This window comes from Epinephelus lanceolatus, chromosome 4 (genome assembly GCF_041903045.1).
Source record: "Epinephelus lanceolatus isolate andai-2023 chromosome 4, ASM4190304v1, whole genome shotgun sequence".
NCBI classification, from domain to species: Eukaryota; Metazoa; Chordata; class Actinopteri; order Perciformes; family Serranidae; genus Epinephelus; species Epinephelus lanceolatus.
The window spans coordinates 47,614,433-47,634,775 of record NC_135737.1 but is presented as its reverse complement, the minus strand read 5'-3'; the positions used below and the strand labels follow the sequence as shown (position 1 = coordinate 47,634,775).

The following is a 20,343-nucleotide window of genomic DNA, read 5'->3' as shown; positions in this document are numbered from 1 at the left end:
TGGATTTTTACTAAACTTGGTAGATATGTAGAACAGGACGCCTCAAGGTGACTGGAGAAATTTAACTCTAATTGGCAACTGGGTGGCGCTATAACAACAGAAAAATGCTTCAAAATGGCTAAAATGCGACTGATCGCTGTGGCTCAGAACCATCCGGACACGTGGACAGTTATGAAACATCAGCCAACAATGACACAAGATGAAAAAGGACTAAACCACAGTTCGTGAGTTAAAGGAGCTGATGTGTTCACATTTCACTGGAGTTACGTATAATTTCCATGTGACAAATAAATGATTGATGGATTGATTATGTTTCCTTGTTGAGCTGCAGAGGAGAGACACTCTACACTAACACTAGTTTATTTGTTGCACCAGCAAAGTGTAAACAAAAGGAAAGAGTTCAGATGCATCCGGAGCATCGTGAATACATTGTGTCAGATGATTATCTGTCTGGCTGCAGGGCGCTCTGAGCTGTACTGTTGTAATATACAGTAATATTTAAAGAAAAAACAAAGCTGATAAATTCTGCCTGTGATTAATGTTCCCCAAATGAAACACACATTTAATAAAGTTTTCTCAGTAACAGTTTAATGTGACCGTTGTGAGCGTAAATGAAATTAAAGTGTTTTCCTGTAATCTGCATGTTGGTGACTTCACTCAGTGACTCAGTGTGGAAACACAAACTGTACGCATCACAGGGGGGAGTGTGATGTCATCACTCTCCCTTCGTGTCCCTGTGTGTGTGTGTGTGTGTGTGTGTGCGTGTGTGTGTGTGTTCATGCCAGCGGCTCCGCAGCAACGGCTGCTCACGGTTAATGTGTTACCACAGCAACCAAGCTGCTGCTAATGTGCAGTTTATAAGCATTCAGAGAAAGTGATGATGAAGATGAGGATGAAGATGATGTCAAGTCAGTTATGTTTTACAGATAATAAAAGATATATATACTTTTTGTCCTCAGAGTTTCAATATTGAGGAAGAAAAACATTTTAGCAGAAAAAATGGTAGAAAGCTCAGGAAGACGGGAAACAACCACATGTCATGGCACTGCCCTGGCAGGAAACACACGGATGTCTCAGTCAGAAACAACCACTTTTTGTCGCTCCATCTCAGCAACAAACAACTGACAGGTTTAATTTCAGTACGACTCTTATTCCCCACTTTAATGTCCTACAGAATGCATCTGAATAAATCACATCATACGCACTGATGATTAAATTCACAAGAACGGATCGTGGCTGCAGATAGCTCCATCATTTGTGCTGCTATCTGGCTCATCTCAAGCTCAAACTGACCCTTTGTTAAGTCCCGACTCTGAACGCAGACTGGCCAATGATAACGTAGCATCAGGCAGCTCAGACGAGGGTCCAACAACAACACAGCTGTGCTCCATTGACTCTAATGCAATTGTTTCAGATTTCCTTCACTTTCAGGCTGGTTTTGTGGATGTGGAGCTAAATGTTGTGTCTGGGGCACGTCGTGTATTAATGATACTCGTTACCTGGAGAGGTTGGAAAAAGATATACGTTTCTTCCCTGTTCCAAAACCAAAATCAAACCCTGTAAAGTGTAGGGTTAGCTAGCTAGCTACTGAAGATATAGCCTACTGAATGTATACACATGCTGCTTTTGCTTTTAATGATTATAACAGTGAAACAAAGAGCGACCCTGCTGTACAGGAACCAGTGAAGGGAAGCAGGGAAACTTTGCTCATATTCAACCAGCTGTGTGTCATCACAGTGTGCGCAGATGAATGTTATTTGACTTCCCCCGCAGATTCCTGCCCATCCAACGGCGGAGGTCCAGTGCTGGCACACACAGACTGTGATGCCACACAGCTGGTTCAGTATCAGCAAAGTTTCCCTTTATATTCATTGTCTTGTGTGGCGATCAGCAGTGATGTGGTGGTTCACTTTTACACTGTGATCTGTAGCCTATAGTTCGGCTTTAGCTTCTAACTATCTTTGTCTTTTTAATCTGTTGTTGCTGCTGAGTCAGTTTGACATCCTGGATATATCCTTCAAACACACACTGTAGACCCCTCTGTCTGCTTTTCTCTGGAATCACTCTTTCATTTCTCCAAAAATAATCATAATATATCTTCAGGTAGTGCAGTTAGTTACAGTGTGGGCTCAACAGTCAATTCACAAAAGTTACTACGTTAATAACATTGCGGCACAAACACGGCCACAAAGTTTAAACTTAAGTATCGTGATAGTATCATATCATGGGGCCTCTGATAGTGATAGTTTCCTTTGTTTCTATATTTGGTTGTGTTTTCTGCTTCTTCTTTTTTTGCACATGTGGTGTCAAATTGTTGGAGATGTTTTCTTAATTTTCACATGTTTTGTCTATTTGCAGGGCCCTATTTCAGAGAGCAGGATCAGTGAAACTCTGAGTAAGTTCAGCCTCAGATGAAACTCTGAGTTTTCCGTTTCACAAAGCAAGCTCAGCGTAACGCTGAGTCAGTTACTATGGCAACATACTCCATGAAGTATCTAAGCCTGAGGCTGACTGCCTGCTGAGCGTATAGCAGGAAGTAGAGACATGGCGTGTCCTTTTGTGAATAAAGTCGAGACTTTTGCCCGTTGTTGTGGTTTTCCCTGGGCGTGAATCAGAACGGATCATCAAAGAGGAATTCCACAGAACTGCAGGTTTGTCAGTGTTAATCAGAAATTAATCTACATGAACACATGATGCAGTGATTCATGAATAGTCCACATTCATCTGCACTCCACTGATGATGTCTTTATAAGCTCACCGCTTCCCTCAGGCTGAACATACTCAGAGTCGACTGAGCTGATTCTGATCAGCTGTTCTGGAACCAAACGCTCAGAGTTTCTCAGCTCAGGCTCAGTCGACTCAGAGATCAGGATCAGAGTGTGTCGAGCTGTGTTGTCAGTAACTGTCCCCAGATATCTGTGATGATCTGACAGAGAGATCTCAGAGGCTGTATGATAGTTTATCACTGACAAACGAGAGAAATGAATCAATAAATCAATAATTATGATAATCTGTTTTTGTTTTGTTTGGTAAACACTAAGATGCATGAATGACCTCTGACATCAATCTTTCATCACGAGCTGCAGGGACCAAAGTTCGGCTGAAGAACTTTTACTCTAAGTATCTCTGTGGTGTTCCTACGTTTGGGATTCCCTGATGTCACATCCACTCTGTCTTTCCTCAGCCGAACATTTCAAACTCATAGAAAGTGTTTTTCTACAGTATTAAAGTGAAGCAGGAGTCGTGTTTGTTCTGACTAAATGTTGAGTGGGCGACTCTCCGCAGCTGCCTCTTTGTTTAATGGAGATATCAGCAAGTGCTAATGAAGTCTGCTAATCCTCTGAACGCTCCGTTAATTCCTTTCCTCTTCAGCCGGACATTCTGCCGTTGTATTTGTTGTAGATGAGCGCCGGCGGCTGCAGAACGCTGCTGCTGCTGATAGTTTTATTGTTTTATTGTTCAGACTCCATTTAAAGTCAATAAGGACTAATGGACGTTTGTTTAACTTGAATGTCGGCGTTCCTTCATCGCCTCGCACCCCGCCAGCTGTCAATCACACACATTGCGTCATGTGACCTGCAGGAGGAGGAGCACTGGGCTTCAAAAGTGCAGCACCCAGAGGACCAGAACCAGAGACAAGTCCAGAACCAGAACCAGCACCAGGACCGGCAGAAGTCACCAGACCAGCAGACAGTGAGAACTTCCATTTCATTTTCATTCCTTTTTCTTTCTCGTTTCTTCTTCTTCTGTTTTTCCTACTTTGTTTCTGTCATTTTGATTTTCCTCAGCGTAAATGTTCTTCTTCTCTCACCTGGTATTTCGGCAGGTATGCAGTGCATTCGTTGTCCCACCATCTTGGTCCTTGTGGCGTTGGTTCTGTGCAGTCCAGGTGTTTTCTCACAGCCCGACAGAGACCAGGACCAGTACCAGAACCAGGATCTGGACCTGGAGCTGCGTCACCACAGACTGCTGCAACGAGCTCGCAGTGCCGGACTCCTGTCACAGGTGAGAGACAGAGTCAACAACCAATCAGAAAACGTGATAGCCAGTTATTTGGGCAGCGCTACAAAAGCCCCAAACTCCTCCCAGACAACTGTTCATGTTTGCAGATTCAGTGAAAAGAGTTCTGACTTCAGTCATTTTGCTGATTTGGAGGTGCTTTAAAGTTTAAAGCAAAACTAACTTTTGCTAAACAGAACATTTGGCACTGGCACAAGTAAAAGAAAAGTCATTAAGTCAGCAAACTGACTGAATCAAACATAAATCAAAAGGTTTCTAAAAGAAGATATCATTAGCCACCATGTGTGGCTGCAGCAACAAAACCACTGAGAGCATGAAAGGGATAGTTTGGATGTTTTGAAATGGGGTTGTTTGAGATACTTACCCATATTCAGTGTATTACCTCCAGTAGATGGTGGTGAGTCTGCCTCCAGGTCGGAGAAGCAGGAAGCTGTACCACCACAGAAGCTTAACAATTTACTGCTGTGTGCGGGGTCAGCAGAAAATGGATTTTAGCCACCTAAAAAAAAATCAATATTAGTTAATTGTACGTTATATTTACAATAATTTCACTTTACCTTTCCGTCAGACACATTTACAGAGGGGATCTGAAGCTGTTATATTATTATATCATCAAAGCCAGACTCCATTTAGAAAAACAGTGATTTAAGATCTCTGCACACAGGAGCTGCTGGTCTACTGCTGCCTCCATCAGTTAGTTAGTTTTTATTTTGTTTGACTTTGGTGTTTATGAGAGTTTGTTCAGCCTCAGCAAAGTCACACAGTAACACAGACTACTAATTTGACAACAGGTGTTTTTGGGCTGCAGTCAGGTTTGAGTCTGTTAAAACCCTCCACAGTAACAGCTACAGTAAGCGCAGCAGGTCAAAGCTAAACCAGGACACAGTTCTGTTTACAGTTCTTGTGACAACTTTAATGCTCAGGACAGGGTTAGGGTTCAGTCTTGTAAGAGGAGGGGACGTTACCCAAATGTATGTTTACCAAACCAACCAGCTCGTCTTCATCCTAGAAGAGTTTTCTTTTGTAAAACCCAAAAATATTGCTTCAGACAAATGCATAAAATTCAAATGCTGGTGGATGGATGGCAAAAATACCCACAGTGACTACAGTTCTCACCAACAGCACTTAAAGTGGGTGTTTTGTGCTCTCTGACCTCAGGGGGCGGTACTGAGCACACCACAGCTTGGTGCACTAGAGTTAGATGAAGAATATGTCACATTACAAAACAACAATGACACAAAAGCTGTGTGTCAGTTCAGGGGCTGCAGCCTTCGAAGGCTACATTTGAAGACTGATAGCGTCACATCGGTGCGACCAAGGCCGTCCCATTTCAAAGGCTCCTTCCAAATGCGGCTGAGAAATGTAGCCTTCTTTCCCAGAATTTGGAGGATGCAACAGATGAGTCCTTCGTGGCCATGCTTATCCCAAGATGCGTTGTGCACCGGTGGCGATTATATATTAAGTTAAGTTAACTAACAGTTGCTAACTAGCTAAAAGTTAACTGTTGTTAACATTTCTGTTAGCTAAAAGCACACAGCTTAAAATTTAATACATTTACTGAAAACGCTCCATCAGCGTGAAATATATCAAACAGCAGCATCTGCAGCGGTGAATCATCTCCTCAAGTATTAAATAAAAAAAAAAAAATATCATAACAATCTCCGGGTTCATGATTTAGGGCTAACTAACTTACTAGCTTACTCCTTTTTTCGTCAAGCGCTGGTTGCTAGCTAACAGTAACGCCAACAGGTTGGGGTGAAAACAACTAGTGATGCAACAAGGAAATTCTCCACAGACCAGACCGTCCCACTTCGAAGACCATTCAGTTTGGCTGATGTGATCTTCAGTGGACGTGGCCGACGTCAACCACTAACACCGTGTCCTTCAAAGGCTGCAGCCCCTGAACTGAGACGCAACTAAAGTTGAATTCAAGGCTTTATGAGAAGTGTTTCCTAAAAGTGTGTCTTGGTTTTACATGAAAGACGACATCCTCAGTGATGAAGATGAACTGGTTAGTTTGGTTACGTTCATGGTAAAAGAAAACCAAAAAGAACATTATTAAGTTGTTTCACAAACTGTAAACAGATATTCGTCCAGGAACACAACTTCCAAAATAAGAACTGTATCACAACAGGATTAGTGATTACTTCCCAGTTTTTACGGATTCATACTGAGAGGACCCAGAATGGAGCCCTGAGGTACTCCATCACCGCACCGAGCTCAGGATTTAATATTTAACATGCCTCATTTTCAGCAGCTGAAGAGTCATCTTCTACTGTTTGTGGGATCATCCAGGCAGGATGAAGTCTTTATCATGACGGCCCTAGCTGTCCTGTTCAGCTGTGAGATTAATGTCATCCATACACAGTTTACTTCTATGTTTTAAACACTGATATCAAGAATTAATGTTGGAATAAATACGAGGTGATTCTCTTGACACAAACTGTCTCTAAGCTGACAAACACCCTGAGATACTCAACATTTAAAGGACAAATTAAAAACGTTTAAGAATCATGAACAACTAAATGCTAAAACAGGAGGAGGCCGGGGAGGTGGAGGCAGCAGATTAGCGGCGAGAATGCAAATCTAACGGTGTTGTTTCAGCATGAAAGAACAGCAAATGTTTATATGGATCACCTGCTGTGAGAGACGCTGCAGGCCATGGACATTCATGATTAAAGAATGTATGAAACATGTGACGATAACACGAGTTAGGTTCCTGCCCGAACTACAGCAGGCTGCTGTGTGTTGGTTTAAAAATCCGATTTGTATCCAGAATGTTTTAATCTAATTTTAGTCTCTATGTCCATAAAAAAGTCTTGTTTTCATGTCAAAGACGATCAGATAGATTCAGGTAGTTGACAAACAGACTCTTCACAAAGTATTTGAAGGTTTGTCTGAAGCTTTTGGTGTCACCACATGACATGCAGATGTTCAAGCTGTTTGTTTCTGCAAACTTTAAGGACTTATCGCTATCATTTCGTCTTTCACCTTAAAAACAGCAGCTGACAACCTCACCTGCTGAGGAAGTTCATGTTATACAATCAAAAGCTCCAGAACAGCTCCAGTATTTTGTGATTCAGGCTTTTCTCAGTCGTCTGTTCTGAAAAATACCTACTGTTGTTTCTCAGGAGTGGAGTAAACGTGCAGTGGAGGACCTGTTGGCTCAGATGTCTCTCCCGGAGGCCGACACCCAGCGGGAGGCTGAGGTTGTTTCCATGGCAACAGGAGGAAGGATGAACCTGGAGCGGTCTGTCGACCCCCCCAACAACCTGCCCCCCCGCGAACGCAAAGCCGGCTGCAAGAACTTCTACTGGAAGGGCTTCACATCCTGTTAAGGCCCCACCCAGGTACCTGACTGCGTGTTTAAACCCCTCCCAGGTGTCCTACTACTTACTTAAGTCCCACCCTGATACTGACTATATGTTTAAGCCCCACCCATGCACATAGTTACCTATTTTTTTAGCCCTGCCCGGGTACCCTACTACCCGTGTAAGTCCCACCAAGGTACCCTACTACCTATTTAAGCCCAGCCCAGTCACCTGACTATATGTTTAGGCCCCACCAATGTACCCAATTATCAATTTTAGCCCCACCCAGGTACATGAATTCCTGATTAAGCCCTGATCAGGTACTCCCATTACTTATTTAATCCCCGCACAAGTATCTGACCAGCTATTTAAGCCCCGCCCAGGTACTTTATTAACTGTTAAAGCCTAATCCAGGTGCCGGTCCAATTATCTAAGCCCCGCCCAGGTACCTGACTACCTATTTAAACTGTACCAGACTACTTATTGAGGCCAGGCATAGGTAATTTGCATTTGTCTCTCACCTGTCCTTGTTGTTTTGTTCCCAGCTGACCAACAGACCAATCCCAGATCACCTGGCCTTCTCCTGAGCGACTGGATGGACCAATCAGCAGCCGTCTGGCTGCAGTGTACCTGAATAATTAATGTAATTATCAATTAAAAAGAGAAATCAAGTTTGTGGCTCCGCCTCCTGTGTGTCCAGAGTTTGAAGTAAAATATTACATAAACATCCAGGTGTTGATCAGGTTCGAGATTATAGAGCTGAGGGGGTGCTGAGGGTTCAGGCGCCCCCTGCTGGTCACTGTCCTCTCTGACTGAAGGTTTCTGTTTGACCTCACAGCATCACTGATGGGTGTGGTCAGAGGTGAGCTCTGTCGCACCAGTGGCCACGCCCAACAGTGATGTCACAGGGTTCTAGAGAACACCTGAACAACACTGCAGCAAGGTGAGAAGTAGAACCACTGGAGGTCAGCGAAGACAAGATCCTGAGGATGAATTTTTCTCTGGTTCAAGTCTGAAAAGATCCAATCAAGTCGATAATCTACCCCTCAGTATCCTGACTGACGGAGGAGACGCTAAACGGGAACAAACAGAACTGACCACGGCCGAGACGTGACACAGAAATACAAAGGGTGGTTAGTTTGTGAGGTTGTGTCATTAACATAGAAAGCGTCCGGCCCACATGGAGCTCGTGCATCACCACACAGCAGTGGGGAAACATTTATCAGACGGGAACAGAACTTCTTCCATCAAAGCAAAACTCTACAAATCAAATCAGACTCAAAAAAAGTTCCTGTTTTTGAACACAACTTTAGGAGAAGCTGATAGAAAGGACACAATGTTCAGCACTGAGAGCGCACGTGTTCACATGCTGCACACGCTCCTCTGCCTCATTTAAAATACACTCTAGCATGTACGGCAGGGAGGAGCACTGGGAGCACTGGGAGTGATGAGAGTGATGAGAGTGTGTGGAAACAGCAGCAGGTTTCAGTGTTTGAACAGAGAGAGGAGGTCGACACTAATTAACCTTTAATGGAGATCAGAGAGACAGAAAGCAAATATTGACTCATTAAACACTGCAGAGAGTGTGTGTGTGTGTGTGTGTGTGTGTGTGTGTGTGAGCAATTACACTGACATATTCAACCCAAACTAAAAGCACAATATTACTTAGACGTGTCTTTAAAGATATTAACCCTCACTAATATAAACTGAACTGTAGCTCCGCCCACTGCTTACATCTGAGCCACAGGATTGGCTGCTGCTGTCAGTCTCGTGTTGATCTGCGGACGACGACATCAAAACACAGCAGCTTTTTATTATACAAGGTTAAATTAAAAATGTAAACATCTGTGAATGCATATTCTCCTTCCACAGCTCACTGGCTGGATCACACTCAGTGGCCACTTAATTAGGGACACCTATACAATCAAACGCAGTCCAATCAAACAGCTCTGCCATGACCTTTTCACAAAATGAATAGCGTCTAGTCTTTGTTGACATCACAGAGATGTGTAAATGACATGCTTATTACTGAGCTCACAGTTAAAGGGACAGTTCAACCCCAAAAATACAAGTTTTCCCTCTTAAAAGTCCATTCTTTCTGCCGCGATGCAGAAATGCGGGACGGATTTGCAGAATATTCGTGCAGCGCTTTTTAAACCATACACACAGGCGCGGTACGGACTAATGTGGATCCTGACAAAATCAAAATTATTGGTGGTCAAGCAAACGTTACCGAGTACTCAGTAATGTTAGCTACCCTGATGCCTAGCTAACGTTAACTTAGCTAGCACTAGCTAGCTAGCTAGCAAGCTAACATTTAACAAGCGTCAACATCAACTTTCTTTAGCACTTACCACTCTCACCGCAGCCACCAAGCTGGACAATGGACTGCCAGACATTGTCCTTTAATTCATTGTTCATAAAATCATCCCGTCTTTTATCAAAGAGGACGGGGTGCTGTGAAACGAGGTTTATCAACCTTTCTCCCATACTGTCCTGCCTGACTGGATTTTGGACTCTCACGGGTCAATTTCATTGGCCCAGCTGTGTAGTTCTGCCGGTGAATTCCACGGGGGTCAAAGTCTGGGCGGAAACTTTTTTCACCGCACGAAAGTTCCGCCGTGGTTCCATAAGAACCCATGAAATTAGCTTTTATATTTTTCCGCGAGAATAATCCGCGCAGATATTCGCCATCAATGAGAATGGATTTTAAGGCTCATTTATACTCACTTGACAACAAATTCTCACTCCGACCTTGTTCACGTTTGGTCATGGACTTTCCACGTCCACATATGGCGTCCAAGGTACCCTGGGTGTGTTGATTGTTGACGTTCTGGGACTTTCACCCAGGAGACCGCGGTCTGTGTATCATTTGAAACCAATAGTTAACACTATTCTAGCCGTCCTTTCACGTTACCGTGATACATGGCCGTGTTTCACTGTGGTATGAAACACACTGGGTGGCAGCAGGTGTTAACACAGCAGCTAACTACCAAAGTTGTCAGTGACGTCTGTGTAAGATACCAACCTACAAAGGAATAGTGCACCCAAAAATGTAAATTCAGCCATTATCTACTCACCCATATGCCGAGGGAGGCTCAGGTGAAGTTTTAGAGTCCTCACATCACTTGCAGAGATCCAAGGGGAGAGGAGGTAGCAACACAACTCCACCTAATGGAGGCTGACGGCGCCCCAGATTCAACATAATTGAAACCACAAAATATCTCCATACTGCTCGTCCGTAGTGATCCAAGTGTCCTGAAGCCCCGACATAAAAAGTTGTTTGGAAAAACCTCATTTGAACTCTGTTTTTAGCCTCATTGTAGCCTGTAGCTCTGCCTCTCTGTGCACCACGCTCACGTGTGTGTGCTTGATAAAACAATGCAAACATAAACTTAAACGCCTTCAAAAAATACATTTTGTATCACAACATATGGATCAGATTGTACAGGTGTACCTAATAAAGTGGCCACTGGGTGTAAATCTTAAGAACTTTCATTTTAAATTCATAAAGAATTAATGGTGAGTTTCTGTTTCCTCTGTGTTGATGGTGAGCGTGTTGAGATAATTGTTGTAGCGTGTGCAGGAGGAGGCAGGACGGTGTGTTTGTTGAATTAAACATGAAAACACTCAGCAGGTGTTTGACTCACCGAGAGATTTTTAATAACCTTATTTAATTTGTGTAAATTTGTCTGTGTGTATTTCTGTGTGTTTGCAGTTTGGTCAATAAACATGTGACATGTGTTTGTATTAAAAGATGAAGACTGTGTGTAAAACGTCATTAATCTCTTGTGCTGCATAATTAAACTTTATCATTGTCAGAAATTTATTGAAATTCTGATCATTTGTAGTTTAAACAGGAAGAATCAGAGCTGGACACTGACTGCACCTGATTCTGAAACGTTCACATTTATAAAAACTAAAACAAAAAACTAAATAATAAAATAAAAATAAGTTGAACAGGAAGGAAGCTGACAGACAGCCGAGGTGCTGCAGCTGCAACTGAAATAAATTGGAAATAATTGAAAACAGATTAAACTGTTATCAGGTGGAACAGAGTGTGTGTGTGTGTGTGTGTGTGTGTGTGTGTGTGTTATCTCAGTCCGTCAGCTGGTTGGTTACCATCTCTCTGTGTTTCCACGGTGATGAATGAACTTCCTGTCAGCAGATGCAGGTGTGAATCCTGCTGCACCGCTGTCGTCAGTATCATCAGTACGATGATGTCACATCAGTCGATCACAGAGTCAGAAAGTCTCGCTGTGATTGGCTTACACTGCAGTCATGTGTTGCTCAGACTGTCCGAAGTCTTCGGTCTCAGCCTGTTCTCATTCCCAACTCGTCAAATACCGCCGCTCTGTCGGTGATCTCGGCGTTAGATACCAACGCACAAAGGCACCTTTCGTGGCGGTATAATACGCACCGGGTGGTGGCAGTCATTAACGCAGCGGCCACCAGCTAAAGTTGTCAAATCCTGGCACTATGTCAGTGGACGACTTTGTAAGATACGGACACATAAAGTCACTTATGCAGCGCTACATTACGCACTCGGTGGTGGCAGTTGTTGATGCAGCAGCTAACATCTCCAGGTCCCTGTAAGGCACCTCTTGCAGCGTTATGAAACACTCTGGACGACGTCAGTTTGAAACGTCGCTGGTAACAACGCAATATAAGGAGCTGAAAAGTCCCTATAAGGCAGGTGGACAGGAGGGGTGGTGAAAGGATTCAATAAACTCTGGACTTTCACCTGAAACCTGCCATTTGCTTCACTTGTGAATGTTGAGCCAAATCTTCGCCCACTGTCTGAGCTGTTCTGACATGACAGCCTACATGTTGGACCTATCAGAGCTCTTCATCTGTCACCACCTGACAGCGATGCCACCGCCCCACCTGACAGCGCCAACGTCACTGCTCTGTCTCTGCTCCTATTGGTCTCCAAACATGTTGTACACGTGTCCTACATTCATTTCAGCTCCTGAACGCTCCGTGACAGTGAGGCTGATATCGCTGGTCTGATCTGTGTGTGTGTTTGTCTGCAGCTGATTGGAAACAACAGTTTACAGAATACATTTAAAAAGTTTGGAGCGAATCTGATGGGCTGATGATATGTGGTGTGTGAAAAACCACGTATCTCCACATGTACTTACATTGAGTGTTTGTGATAAACTGAAGGATGAAGTTTTCTTTTATGTGTTGCTAAATAAACGTGTCTGTCTCACAGGACAGACGGACATGTCAGACGTGCATCACTGTAGATTAAACTACCCAACAGGATATAGAGGAGTTAAATGAGCACAACCTGAAACATCTACAGCAGTAAAATGACACATAGACACACGTTGAAGAATCCAAAAACATCAGATAGAATAAAGACAGAAATAAACCCAGAGAAGACCAGAATTAGCTCCATGAAACTCGTGAAGTTCAGGACATCTGGAGTCAAAGTCAACTGGCTGGCCACCATCTCTCAGTGAATGTCTGCACACCACCAGAAGCTCAACTTCAACAGCACTGAGTTGCTCTTCCCTCCACAGAAGGTCAGTGACCTCTCCATCACCACTGAGAGCTCTGTGGTGTCTCTGAACCTGAGCGTAACACCAGATAACCAGCTGTCCTTTGTTAGCAACATCACTGTGACAACGCGTTCCTGCAGGAAGATACGTTCAGCACAGGTGCTGTCCGACCTCTGGCTGAAAACGTCCCAAACTCTTGTTTATAAAAAATATCCGGTTTGGTCGACACAGCCAAGGCTGGAAATGTTTGGAACTCTTGTTAAATGTGCAGTTTGGTCGCCATCAACACACAGAAACGTCACAAACTCGCGTTAAAAAATATTTGGAAATGTCCTGAACGTTTGTGGAAAAATAGGTAGTTTGGTCGCTATATATTTGGTTGGAAATGTCCCAAACTCCAACAAAAATATTTTGTTTGGTTGTTAGAAAAATGGCTGAAAATGATCCAAATTCTCATTAAAAAATCTTTGCTTTTGTTGCAACACATACTGCTGGAAATGTCCCAAACTGTTGTTACAAAAATAAACACAAACATGGCTGAAAATGTCTCAAACACCCATTAAAAAAAAGAAAGAAAAAAAATGTGGTTTGGTCGCCATGAGCACGGCTGGAAACATCACAAACCCTCATTAAACAATATTTGCTTTTGTTGCAACAAACACTGCTGGAGATGTCCTCAACTCCTATTTAAAAAAATATGCAGTTTGGTCGCCATAAATTTGGCTGGAAATGTCCCAAACTCCAAAAACAATATTTTGTTTGGTTGTCAGAAAAATGGATGGACATGTCCCAAATTCTCATTAAAAAATATTTGCTTTTGTTGCAACAAACACTGCTGGAGATGTCCTCAACTCCTATTTAAAAAAAATGTGCAGTTTGGTCGCCATAAATAGGGCTGTAAATATCCCAGAGTGCAGTTTGGTCAACACAGTGGCGGCTAGAAATGTTAAGAACTAAAAAAAATTTTTAATTTGGTCGCCATAAACATGGCTGGAAATGTCCTCTCTACCTCCTGATGAGAAGCTCAGCTCCTGCACGTGTAATCTGACCTGCGTCTGTTCAGACATGATACATGAGAAACGTTCAGATGGAACATGTCCGCCGTTTGCAGAAACGTACACGCCAACATTCTGGTGCTCCTCTGCTCCCTGCACCGGATCCTGGTCTCACCAGGACTGGTACTCGCCTGCTGAGCTGTGAATGTCTCAGGCCCGTCCACTGCGCTCTACTGCCGCCTGTCTGCTCGTCGCTTCCTCACTATGAAGGACGCTGGCTACATGACTGTTTCCTGTCCTGGCTCCACAGCGGTGGAACAAGCTCCCCACTGACTGCAGGACAGACACAAGTTAACCAATGACAGACAGACAGACAGACAGACAGACAGGTAATGTTGCTGATGTGCAGTTGTCACCAGTCTGAGTTTCAGTTTGTCTCTCCGTCTCTCTGTCCTCAGTCACTGAGTCCTCGCCCGGCTGAGATAATAAACATGTACGTATGCACACAACGCTCCTTTAATGGGTTCAAAGGTCACGTCGTGGGTAGGGGGGAGCGAGGGCGGGCGGCGGGGCAGCAGGAGGTTCTGAGTCACGCCGACACCCTGCCGAGGAGCCAACCAATAAAACGCCTCACTGTGGGCCGACCAATCAAACGCACGGGTGGAGGTGAATGTGTCCGTCAGTCTGGACTAATCAATGAGCAGAGACACAGCAGGTGTGTGTCCATCAAATACACACACACACACACACATACACTGATTCGCTTCGTCCACATAATTAGCAGGTCAGCACATACGATGTGACCCCCCGCCGACACCCAGCGGGATTCTGGGAGAGCTGTTCGGGCTGACAGGCGGAGAGAAAATGTCCTCCTGACAGGAAGTTAAAGACTGAGTCAGTGATTTCAAGGAGGAGAGGACACAAAGACGCAAGGAGAGAAGACAAGGAAAGAGAGGAGAGGAATCAGAGACTGAAGGAGAGGAGATGAGGAAAAACAGGAAAGGAAACAAAGACACAAAGGGAGGAGAAAAGGAAAGAGAGGAGAGGAATCAGAGACAGGAGGAAAGGACACTAGGAAAGAGAGGAGAGGAAACAGAGACACAAGGAGCGGAGACAAGGAAAGAGAGGAAACAAGGTAAGAGAGAGCGGGAACTAAAAGAGGAAACAAGGAGAGGAGACAGAAGGGAGGACAAGAGAGAAAACAGAAGTAAAAAGGGAGGGCGGACAAAAGGAAACAGTGAAGGAGGGAACAGGAAACAAAAAGAAGAAAAAAAGGAAAGAGAGGAGGAGAGATGGGAGGAGAGAAAATGTGATGGGAGGAAACACAGAGAGGACAGAGGAGAGGACAGAGGAGAGGACAGAGGAGACATGAGAGGAAACATCGGAGCAGAATCCAGATCCCTGATTGGTTCTTTAGTGAATGATGTAAATCAGTCGATGCAGATTCTCAGTCGTGTTTCAGTTAATGGAGGAGAAGTAATGAGGACACACACTGCTGCACAGCACGACACACACACACACACACACACACACTTTTAGTTCTAACTTTAAAGGACACAGAGACAAAGATGAGTTTATGTCTCAGCTGAGCTTCACCTCTGATGGAACACTGCACTGAGGTGTTGGTACCTCTGCAGGTAACATCTCACACATGCACATACACACACACACACACACACACACACACACACACGGTGAGCAGGTAGGAAATAAACATCAGACACAGATGATGAAGAGGCAGCAGGTGTGAACACAGGTACAGATGAGCAGGAGAGCAGTGTGGGGACACCTGGTGGACAGGTGGAGACACACCTGAGACTTCAGAGGGAGATGTGACTGTTAAACAAATATTTTTCAGGCCTCAAATTGAGATTCTGAAGTTTGTCTGTCCGATCTTCATTCAGAGACACCACAGATGTGATCAGTTTTCTCTCTGGTTGTTTGAGTTGCTCAGTGGAGAAGACGCCGACCTCCAACCTGGAGACGTGAGATCAAACCCAAACCAAACAGGTCAGTGTGTGTGTGTGTGTGTGTTGAGTGAATGTGTTCAAACTTAAGAACGCCTTCGAGGGATCAGAGAGACGAGATAACGAGGTAAGACAGCTCGCTAACCAGCTTTTACCTGTTTGGATTTTTGCGGCAAACTCAGCGTGCAGGTATTCACTCCAGCACAAACTGTTTCCTGAGGACGTGGGGACACATTTCACTGTGACACCAAAACAAACAAACAAACAAACAAACAAACAAACATGAAACTACAGTCAGTCGCTTCAAAGCAAAATAAAGGTTGCACAGAGTTTAGCTTCAGTCTGTGTGCAGCATCGTAAAGTCTGACTCACATCAACAAGCTGAACCAATCAGCTGTCAGAAACACACAGCCGCTGTAATCTGACCTGTCACCGGGCAGCGTCTCCGTGGTAACAGCATTGGACATCTGTGAAATGTGTCCTGTCGTCTGCTGTTAGCCACCCGACGGATGAAGTCCCGCCTCCTCCCGGTCGGTCCTGAGGGGTCACTGCAGCTGGAGATGGACCTCTGTGGTTGCTAGGTTACAGGAGACAGGAAGTGATGCTGCCATGGTTACCAGATGTGTTTTTTGTGTCTGAGTGACGGCAGGATTTCATTTCCTGAAAATAGACAAAAAAATATTCTTTATATTTTACGTTTGTTTTTACTTTTGCATCTTGAACTCACACAGCTGTCCTGAGTGTCTGATCTGTCTCAGTGGTTCGTGATAACTGCTTTTCGTGGCACATGTGGAATCACAGCGACATCTTGGTAGAAAACAACCACTTTTTGTGGCACTATCCTGGCATGAAACACAGCAATGTCTTCTTAAAGATAACCACTTTTTGTGGCGCCATCACAGCAGGAAACTCAGCCATGTCTTGATGTAGTTTTATAACTAGGTTCGGGAACAAAGACCACGCCTCAAACACATCCCATTTCCGCCCAACAGTGTTTAAGCACACCTGAAGCATTCTCTTTCCCTTCGACACATTTCTCACATCCCACTCACCCAATCCCATCTCACCTCTTACATCTTTTTCTCTGCTCCTTTCTGCAAACAGGAACCAGTGGGGGCTCTATTTGAAGCTGAGCTCACGAAGAGACAACTCCCCCACTCAGTCTCACTCCCAGGATCCCTCCTGTGTTCCTGCCTCTGACTCAACACGTTCATCACTGTGCTCGCCAGCTACCCTTCATCCCTCAACCCTTCATGCCTCATCCCTTCATCCCTCAACCCTTCATTCCTCATCCCTTCATCCCACATCCCTCAACCCTTCATCCCTCATCCCCTCATCCCTTCATCCCTCATCCCTTCATCCCACATCCCTCAACCCTTCATTCCTCATCCCTTCATCCCTCATCCCTTCATCCTTCCAACCCTCATTCCTTCATCCCACATCCCTCAACCCTTCATCCCTCATCCATTCCACCCTCAACCCTTCATCCCTCATCCCTCCATCCCTCATCTATTCGACTCTCAACCCTTCATCCCTCATCCCTTCATCCCTCAACCCTTCATCCCTCATCCCTTCATCCCACATCCCTCAACCCTTCATTCCTCATCCCTTCATCCCTCATCCCTCAACCCTTCATCCCTCATCCCTTCATCCCTCATCCCTCAACCCTTCATCCCTTCATCCCACACACCTCAACCCTTCATCCCTCATCCCTCATCCCACATCCCTCAACCCTTCATCCCTCAACCCTTCATCCCTTCATCCCTCAACCGTTCATCCCTCATCCCTTTATCGCACACACCTCAACCCTTCATCCCTCATCCATTTGACCCTCAACCTTTCATCCCTCAACCCTTCATCCCTCATCCCTCATCCCACATCCCTCAACCCTTCATCCCTCAACCCTTCATCCCTTCATCCCTCAACCGTTCATCCCTCATCCCTTTATCGCACACACCTCAACCCTTCATCCCTCATCCATTTGACCCTCAACCTTTCATCCCTCAACCCTTCATCCCTCAACCCTTCATCCCTTCATCCCTCATCCCTCAACCCTTCATTCCTCATCCCTTCATCCCTCAACCCTTCATCCCTCATCCCTTCATCCCTCATCCCTCAACCCTTCATCCCTTCATCCCACACACCTCAACCCTTCATCCCTCATCCCTCATCCCACATCCCTCAACCCTTCATCCCTCAACCCTTCATCCCTTCATCCCTCATCCCTTTATCGCACACACCTCAACCCTTCATCCCTCATCCCTTCATGCCATAATCCATCACATGCAGTAAATCATTCTTCATCATAAGTTCATCTTATTGGTGTGGTGTTTGTCAGTGAAAAAGAGATAACTGCTTTTCATGGCACTATCTGTGCAGGAGACGCAGCAACGTCTTAGTTGAAAACAACCACTTTTTGTGCAACTATTCTGGCAGAAACAGTTGCTGTAGGTGGCACTGTCCCGGCAGGAAATGCAGGAATGTCTTGTAGGACATAACCACTTTTGTGGAACTATCAGCAGCAGGAGAAGCAGCGATGTTTCGAGAGAAAACATCCAGTTTTTGTGTAAATGTCCAGGCAGGAGACACAGCAGTGTCTTGAAAGAAATCAAACACTTCTCATGGCTCTATCTGCGCAGGAATCACAGCAACATCTCCGTAGGAATCAAACACTTTTCATGGCACTGTATGTGCAGCAATGTCTCATTAAGAATCAAAGGCAGCTTGGCAGGCGTCTCTTCTAGGTGTCACACCATCCACCGTCCCCTCCACCTCCTGGAGGTGATGAAACATTTAGATATCAAACCACTCATGAAGGAAACGTGCAGGAACTCTCACAATGAAGTCTTTTACACAAGTGTTGCTGGACTTTTCCGTTGTTTAACACAATGAGGGGTGCTACTGCTGAATCACCTGTCGCAGAAGAATCAACACACACCTGAGGATCAAACCAGCTGAATGGTTGATCCTGTCAGGAGGCGGGCTCTTACCTGAAAAGAATCAACACGTATCCACCTGTGTGGGAGTCATGACGCAGGTGAACTTGAATTACTGATGACGTCACAAAAGCGATTCACCTGATCAGTCAGCGGGGAGACGACTAGACACGTCGGCTCATGACTCGTTTGTCTCGTCTGTGATGTGTCACCTGTTCCGACGCCTTTCAGGTAACCAGCAGGCCAATCGCAGAGCACCTCTCTGACCTCTGCCATCATCCGCCGACGTGCTGAGTGATTGGTTGATCAGAGGACGGTGACGTCAGCTGCTGGTGCTTCTGATGGATCGAGGGACAGAAATGTTGTTTACACGTTGCAAACGGCGAAGCGTCGATGTGTGAAAGCGTTTGTTTGTGCAGAAATATGAAAGAGTGAAGACGTTAGTGTGTGTTGATGCTCGCAGCACGGAGGTGTGATTAGTGTTGGGACTGTAACAGTGGGAAACTGTTTGACTGCTTCATTACAGAGACTCCCACAGATTCAACATATTACTGAACATTATGACCACAACAGGGTGTTCATATGAAAAGACTAAGATGCCCTCAGAGGAACACAAACATCCAGACTGTGTTGAAACAAAGCCGCACAATCACCTTCAAATCAACCGTGAAGAACAAAAATAAAACCTTTACCCCCTCCTCGCTGCTTGGGATCAGTAGGATACGTATAAAAACTAAACACTGTCTGTGAACAGTGAGTGGCTTTTGAATAAAATAAAAAAAGATGTTGAGGACGATGGGTTTGTTTTTAATAGTCACCTGAACGTGACTGTGTAAAAACTAAATTTCAAATAATGTAACGCGTCTAAAAGCCTCATGATTTGTTAGTTTTGTAACTCTGGATGAATTTTATTTGCTCCACACTCCAAGTTCGGAACATCCTTCTGTCTCTAGCAACAGTCTGTCTCACCTCACCCCAAAGTCCTGATGTCCTCAAAAGAGACAATAATAATAGTGTCCCAATGTGTAACAGGTGGGTTTAGGACCCAAAAGCAGCACCAGGAACAGGTGGAACAGTTTATACTGAGCTTTAATGCATCACTTAAACAAATACAGGGAGAGCAGGCTGGTAAAGCAACAGAGTGAGTCGATGTTCAGGTTCAGAGCTTCCAGGCAAACTGAGGCAGTCCACAGCTCTCGGTGTGGACTGCCGGAGCCGAACACAGGTGAGGAGTCGGTGTCTGCATTGGTACGGTGAGGGGGCAGGCATAGAGTGATGTCAGAGTACTCAAAAGAGAAACAGTCTCACCGATGAGAAGCCGGCCATGGATGGAGAAGAGCTTGTCGGCGGTGAGAAGTGGAATCTGCGGTGCACACAGAAAGGAAGAATATGCAGCCACACAGTGAAGCAATCCACGACCACTGGTAACCGAACCCGTAAACTCACTTTGGAGAGCTGGGTGATGGTCTCTCCAGACAGCTACAGAATACAGGCGAACCAGGAAGGCGCAGCATAACTCTTGTTTGACAACAGAAGGCGGATTGTTTCACCGGGGAGCAGACGAAACAGGAGAATCAGGGACAGGCAGGGTCAATACCAAGGAT

At 44.9% G+C, this 20,343-nt stretch overlaps 1 protein-coding gene across 2 annotated transcripts; it reads left to right on the top strand.

The window, feature by feature from the left end:
* The first annotated feature begins 3,604 nt into the window (after positions 1–3,604).
* sst1.2 (somatostatin 1, tandem duplicate 2) lies at positions 3,605–8,002 on the top strand. 2 transcript variants are annotated; one of them, XM_078167528.1, is made up of 4 exons: positions 3,605–3,693; positions 3,827–4,005; positions 7,152–7,370; positions 7,888–8,002. In XM_078167528.1, exons 2-3 carry the CDS (start codon positions 3,829–3,831, stop codon positions 7,356–7,358), a joined length of 384 nt encoding a protein of 127 aa, XP_078023654.1. In that variant the 5' UTR covers positions 3,605–3,693; positions 3,827–3,828; the 3' UTR covers positions 7,359–7,370; positions 7,888–8,002. The 2 variants fall into 2 exon arrangements, with proteins under 2 accessions (XP_078023654.1, XP_033488000.1); XM_033632109.2 differs by having other exon boundaries at positions 7,877–8,002.
* Positions 8,003–20,343: the final 12,341 nt, after the last annotated feature.